At 36.8% G+C, this 6,714-nt stretch overlaps 1 protein-coding gene across 1 annotated transcript; it reads left to right on the forward strand.

Moving 5' to 3' along the window:
• The first annotated feature begins 2,872 nt into the window (after positions 1–2,872).
• LOC104451153 (patatin-like protein 2) lies at positions 2,873–4,878 on the forward strand. The gene is made up of 7 exons (XM_010065885.3): positions 2,873–3,083; positions 3,249–3,430; positions 3,531–3,717; positions 3,842–4,003; positions 4,087–4,389; positions 4,476–4,648; positions 4,755–4,878. Exons 1-7 carry the CDS (start codon positions 2,937–2,939, stop codon positions 4,876–4,878), a joined length of 1,278 nt encoding a protein of 425 aa, XP_010064187.2. The 5' UTR covers positions 2,873–2,936.
• The last annotated feature ends 1,836 nt before the right edge of the window (positions 4,879–6,714 follow it).

The raw sequence follows: 6,714 nt of genomic DNA on the forward strand, positions 1-6,714 counted from the left end.
ACTTATGATAAATTTATCTCAAATTAATTTGTTCGACTGCCAAAAACCCCAAACTAGTATATTTATGACAAATATACATTCCGTAAAATTAGATTAATATTGCAAAACCACAAAAATTGTGTAATTATGACAAACAGAAAATAAAATCCTAAACCGGTACACTAGTCAACTATCAAGTGATATCCAATTTAGTAATTTGATAGTAAAACTTAACTAAAATTAATATAGGGTAAATTTATTACAAGTATACCAGTTTGGGGTAAATTGTCAAAGGTGTATCAGTTTAAGATTTTTGTGATCAAAGAATTTGTTTTTGGGTAAATTTGTCACACGTATACCAGTTTGGAGTTTTCAGGATATTAACTCTTAGAAAAATGAAAAACGTTGGTGACTAACTTAGATAACACAACACTTATTGGTAAATTAATGGTAGAAAAAAGATCAAAATGCAAGTAAGTTTACAAAAAAAAAAAAAAAAAAAAAAAAACTTGTTAGCCAGCAAATCAAAAAAATAGTTAGCAATTTAGATGGAAAAATTTGGAAAGTCGCATTAAAAAATGTTAAGTTTTATGGAACAACGGGTAATTTAAAGACATTGATAAGGATGATGAATAAAAGTGGGTAAAACATAACGATTTCTTTGTTTTAGAGATGAGACAAGTTGGTAGCTTAAAAAAAAATTTGGTAACTAACTTAAATAAAACTTTGTAATGAAAACCAATGTAATAAGAAATGCAAGGAAAAATTGGTAAGAAAAATAAGAAAACTTGCTCGTTTACAAACTTTCGAAAATTGTTGGTAAGTTCATAAATATATCAATATGTTACCATCAAATTACAGAGAAATCAGGTAATCAGTGGTTTTGTTTTTGCAGTAGTTCTTTTGACACTTAATCACTATTTCAAAATTAGACTGGCACGAAAAAGAAAAAAAAAAAAAAAAAGATCCGTCTGTTTTCGAAAATAGCATAGTTAAATGTCCATTTTGGTTCCATCTTGAATGGAAACAAAAGCTTTTGATTCGCCCTAGAGGCCAATACACGTAAGAGTTTCGCCAGAGCCACCACCTACAACCATCACGTGCAAAGTATAACAACAGTCAAGCTCCTCACGAACTCCGAAGACTGGCGGATGCAGCGGATACCATCAAATAATCTAACACAACACCTTCTATTGTTCTTATGATTCTCGGTCGTGAATGATGACGAAGTTCTTCACGGATAGGATGAGCAGACCAGACCGGACCACCCACTTCAAGTCTCCTGTGCCTGATCCCGCCTCTTCCCGCATCTATTCTGCTTTCTGCCTAACGAGTTCATTTATCCTTTAAGAGGGAATAGAAAATCCCAGAAGCAACGTTTAGAAACGTGATTCAATTCTTAAGTTTTACATTGACTATGCTATTTAGGAAAGCCTGCAACGCTGGGACCACGACGAGCTTAAATTAGGGTTCCACGCGTTTGTTATGCCGCCAAAAAAGAGTGATGTTTCAATATGCAGACCACGAGATTATATTAATTAGATCGAATTGATCGTGTTACAAAAATCTATTGGAACCACTAAAAAATGGTACTTTTCATGTATTATGATTGATTTTGTTCATCATATGATTTTTAGGTTTAGATTTATAATATACTCTCCCAAATAATGATGCAAATTTATTTTCCACCATATCTTATTGGAATTCAACACACCATCTTTTGCTTGTGTGACAAGTAGTTTTGACTATGGTTGGTATTGGTGACCCTGCCGACTTATTGTAAACACGTTAGTTATATCAATGCCAGGTTAACATCCCATAACAGTGTTTTTGGGTGATTCTTGAACGAATCACTAAATAAGTTCTAGGACCAAAACATAAACGAGATTTTATGTATGTCTCGGCATATGAATTGTTTGAAAATTTTGAAAAGGAGTATCATCAATGTCATTGAACATCAAGGAATGTGTATGGAAATATATTTGTCCCTTTACCGTTTCTCTGTGCTCAAGTAAGCAGAGTTTCGACCCCAGAAAGAACAAAGAAGAGATATATTCATCATCATTGTATAAGCTAATCCTTGGCTATAATCCGGTTATCAAAAGGACAATAAGATCCCAACAAATCATAGCAAACCGATTGAATTCGGAAGCGATATAATAAAGAAGATAGCAGACATTATGACAAAAGCAAAATTACTCAGAAGCCAAATTAGTTGAAGCTCATTAAGGACGAGTAGAGAAGCCGTTGGAGCACATTCGACATGACGTGGTGATGAAAAAGGTGATAGAATGACATATAAATCAGACAGGATGTAAAATAATGCACTTCCTTTATTTTCCCCCTTTAATTTCAGAGGCGTGAATTCAACTTATCAACCGGTCTTGGTTCGAAACCTGCGAACTTCATTTTCAATCTTCCGGTGAGTTCTCATTTCATCCTCTCTTATCTGTAAGCAGAGAGTTTTACGCACAGCATTTCATGGCACCAATTCACTCCCCCTGCTGGACGATGCATCAGGATTTAGGGTTGGCTGCTTCCAAAATGGTCCCCGTGCCTTTCGTTTACTTTTCAGACCTACAAGTCTCTCCTGGGGCGTTGAAAGTCTCAACGATAGTTCTCACTTGCGTGGTGACCGCTCAAACTCATCATCGGCTAGGTACTTCCCAAGAAAAAAATTCATGATTCAGCCTTTGAAATTCGGACTTTTCAATGGTTTTCTTGGATTGAAGAATCAGCAGTCCAACTTGAAACAGTTCCGAACAAGATCTTACGCGTGATTTCGGTCAAATTTTGAATTAAGCATAGCCTATAAGTACTTATCAAGATCAAGGCCATAGAGCTCGCATTTCCAGCTTCCTCTGCAAGCATCATATCTGGAATTCAACACAGTTGCAATTCAATCCTTTTCCTCAAACTCTCTCTCTCTCTCTCTCTCTCTCTCTTTCCCCATTTACATGATCGCATCCATGGAAAGGGCAACGAGCTTGCCTCTTCAGCCTCCAACTTACGGAAACCTCATTACAATTCTCAGTATTGATGGTGGAGGGATAAGAGGGCTTATCCCAGGAACCATCCTCGCTTTCTTAGAGTCTGAACTTCAGGTATAATTACATAGACATCAGTCATTTGCTAAGGCTTTTGCACTTTCTTTGTAAGAAACGCTTTGCTGCGTGCTATAATCACTTGCAGTTCACTTTTTCATGCATGCATGTCCCATGCAAATTTTGATTCATAACTAGAGAACATATCTTTGTGGACTGGTGCAGAAACTAGATGGTGAAGACGCGAGAATAGCAGATTATTTTGATGTTATTGCTGGAACGAGCACCGGTGGTCTCGTCACGGCCATGTTAACCACCCCCGATGATAACAATCGCCCCTTATTTGCCGCAAAAGACATTAAGGATTTTTACCTTGACAATTGCCCTAAAATCTTTCCTCAAGACAGGTGCCCTAAATTTCCAAGCCTATACAGGTGTCATGTTTACGAAGTAATGTTTTCTCGGATGACTTTCTAACATAATGTCTTTATAAATTGAAAACTACAGTTGTCCTTTCGCGCCTGCTACGAAGATGATTAAAGCTGTGACTGGCCCAAAATATGATGGAAAATACCTGCATAAGCTCGTGAAAGAGAAACTCGGGAACGCAAGATTGCACCAGACATTGACTAACGTCGTTATCCCAACGTTCGACATCAAGCGTCTTCAGCCAACGATCTTTTCTAGCTACGAGGTTCATCTTCTTGTCCCTAACATGCAATTTGTTTCCTTATTTTTATATTTCCTTTGTCTTTATTAATTATGACATATAGATAATAGATAATCATCTAAGTATTGTTTTTTTCGGAAATGAATAGGTGAAGAAAACGCCGACTCTAGACGCCTTGCTCTCGGACATATGCATCTCAACCTCAGCAGCACCTACTTATCTCCCGGCTCATTATTTCGAAACCCAAGACTCCACAGGAAAACTGAGAGAATTCAACCTCATAGATGGCGGCGTAGCCGCAAACAATCCGGTATGAAAGAACTATATTTTGGCTGACCTGACTAAACAAAACGTGTTTGTATAATTTCTAACTTCACGTCATTCATCATGCAGACGTTAGTTGCAATGGGCGAAGTGACGAAGGAGATCATAGGAGGAAGTTCGGATTTTTTCCCTATAAAGCCGATGGATTACAGAAGATTTTTGGTGATATCGCTCGGGACTGGTTCACGAAATTCTGAAGGGAAGTACGATGCAAGTGAAGCGGCCAAGTGGGGAGTGTTGAACTGGTTGACCTGCAACGGCGGGAGCCCGTTGATTGATGTGTTCATGCAAGCGAGTGCCGATATGGTCGACTTCCACCTCTCTGCGGTCTTCCAGGCCCTGCACCTTGAAGCCAACTACCTCCGGATTCAGGTATTCTTATTGCACCTTGAATGATTCAAGAAAATTAACAACTTGAAGAACTTGAGTTGACTCGCTAATCAAAATTGGAATGGCAGGACGATAACTTAAGCGGGGCCGTGGCATCCGTGGATATAGCAACGAAGAAGAACCTGAACGACTTAGTGAGAACCGGCGAAGCACTATTGAAGAAGCCGGTTTCAAAGGTAGATCTAGAAAAGGGTGGATGCGAGGCATGTAACCTGGAGACTAATGAACAGGCTCTCAGAAGGTATTGAACTATTTGAACGATGTCATGAGTTCTTGAGTTATTAAAAGTTACAAGGCAATGTAAAATCATCGAGGTCACTAAATGCAATTCTAAATTGTGGTTTCAGGTTTGCGAAAATGCTCTCCAATGAGCGACAACTTCGTCTTGCTAGGTCGCCTCATGGACGTAACTCCGCAAATTTGAAGCGATCTAATCTGTCTAGTCAACAGACGGCAATTTGTGAAGACTGACCCTAAGGGATAACTCATTTATTCTTTGATTGTTTCATTCTTTCCATTCTTACTGAATGACATTCCACGCATCAATTTTCGCGTTGGATTTAAATTAATCTAATTGTCCTCGATGATTAGTTTTGTATATATTGACTGTTAAGACTTTAAACACCATCTATATGAATAAAAATCTCACTGTTATGGACTGTGGCTGGAGAGTGTTGAGATCCTCTCTAATCCGTGTCGAAAATCTAGGCATAAACTAGCCCATATAAAGCATGGTTTTTGAATTTTATAATCATGCTAACACATTTTTATTTGAAATTTCATATAGTATACTGCGCAATCTGTTTGCTGCACAGCCCACATCCTTCAACATTGGTATTGGTAGTTACGGTTCGGAAAATTGACTACTAATTAGTAGTCATGGATGTGGATTATATTAAAATATTTTACACAGATCGTGTATTCAAAATTTGTCATTTTTAGTTGATGAAACTTTATATATATAGGGTTGTATAAAGAGCTATATCAAAAGGCATGTTTTCGTTGCGCTCGCTTGTCCCGTATTGCGTGGAAAGCACACAGAATTGTGTACAGAAAATATGATGGTGATGATGAAAGGAATTCAATTTGCATTGAAGTGACATTTTCGCAAAAACCTGAAACGAATTCAATTTCTACCAGTGCATAGTTAATCCTTTTCCTCCATAAACTTTCTAATAAGAGAAAGTCACTGAGATACACATCGTATTTCTATTGAAGAAGTAGATATAAATTTATGCAAAGTCCATCCATGTATCATGTAGTATGTATATGAGAATGAATACCATATACTCTCTGTAGTCTCCCAAAATAAATTGGCAGATTCCATGTGACAAGATTAGATGAATTGATCGTATCCACTATTGTATTGAGATAACTAACATGATTTTCACAACTTATCCACTCTGATAAATTCCGTTTGGGATAGACTATAAATTCGCATATGGCATTGGAAATTAATAAATGTACACATAATAAGAACACTGAGTAAAAGTGCCAAAATACTTGGTTTCAATTATGATTAAAATAAATTAACTTCGTTGATTTTATGCGAGACTAGATTGCATTTTTGTGGTATTTAATACCATGTAACGACTTGTCAACAGTACAAAATGAAAAATATATGACATATATATGTATGTACAAATCTCTAAATGACTAAATATAAAAGAAATGGAGTAGGTACCATCAAATGAAAAGGGAAATATTGAAGTGGTTGAGGGTATGTCACCATCTCTTTTTTTCCGGCGCCCAATTAGGGACGAGCGCATGCGGAGGCTAATGGTTTGGCTAGGTCTATTAGGCTTAGCCTGGACCCTCCCAAGTCCACCAATTCACAACTTAATAGTCCAAGTTTTTAACCTATAAATTAATTTTAAATGGGAGTTGCCACTAATCAATTTGGGGTGGGTCAATTAGAAACCCAATCGAAGTATGGGGAGAAATACTCGCTCCTACGCAACTAGAGAAATTAAGTTTGGGGATCTGATTACACTAGTTAATTACTAATGCCCTTTCGGTACTTAATCTTACTTAAACCCTAAGGCTTTTTGAATATTTGAGGGATTTTCCATGCATTTTGTGGAGGAAAAACAATTTTTTGGTCTTTTTCTCTTTTTTTTTTTTTTTTGGGACATAAAAAGCATTTTTTCGATTTTTTATCTTTCTTTTTTTGGAAAATTAGGAAAACATGGGTATTTTGATTTTTTTGATTTTTTGAAAATAAATTATTTTTTCGTTTTTAATATATTTTTTATTAAATTAATATAATATAATGAACGACCCGGGTCGGATTCCCGGTTGGGCTCG

The sequence above is a fragment of the Eucalyptus grandis genome, chromosome 6 (assembly GCF_016545825.1).
Source record: "Eucalyptus grandis isolate ANBG69807.140 chromosome 6, ASM1654582v1, whole genome shotgun sequence".
NCBI lineage: Eukaryota > Viridiplantae > Streptophyta > Magnoliopsida > Myrtales > Myrtaceae > Eucalyptus > Eucalyptus grandis.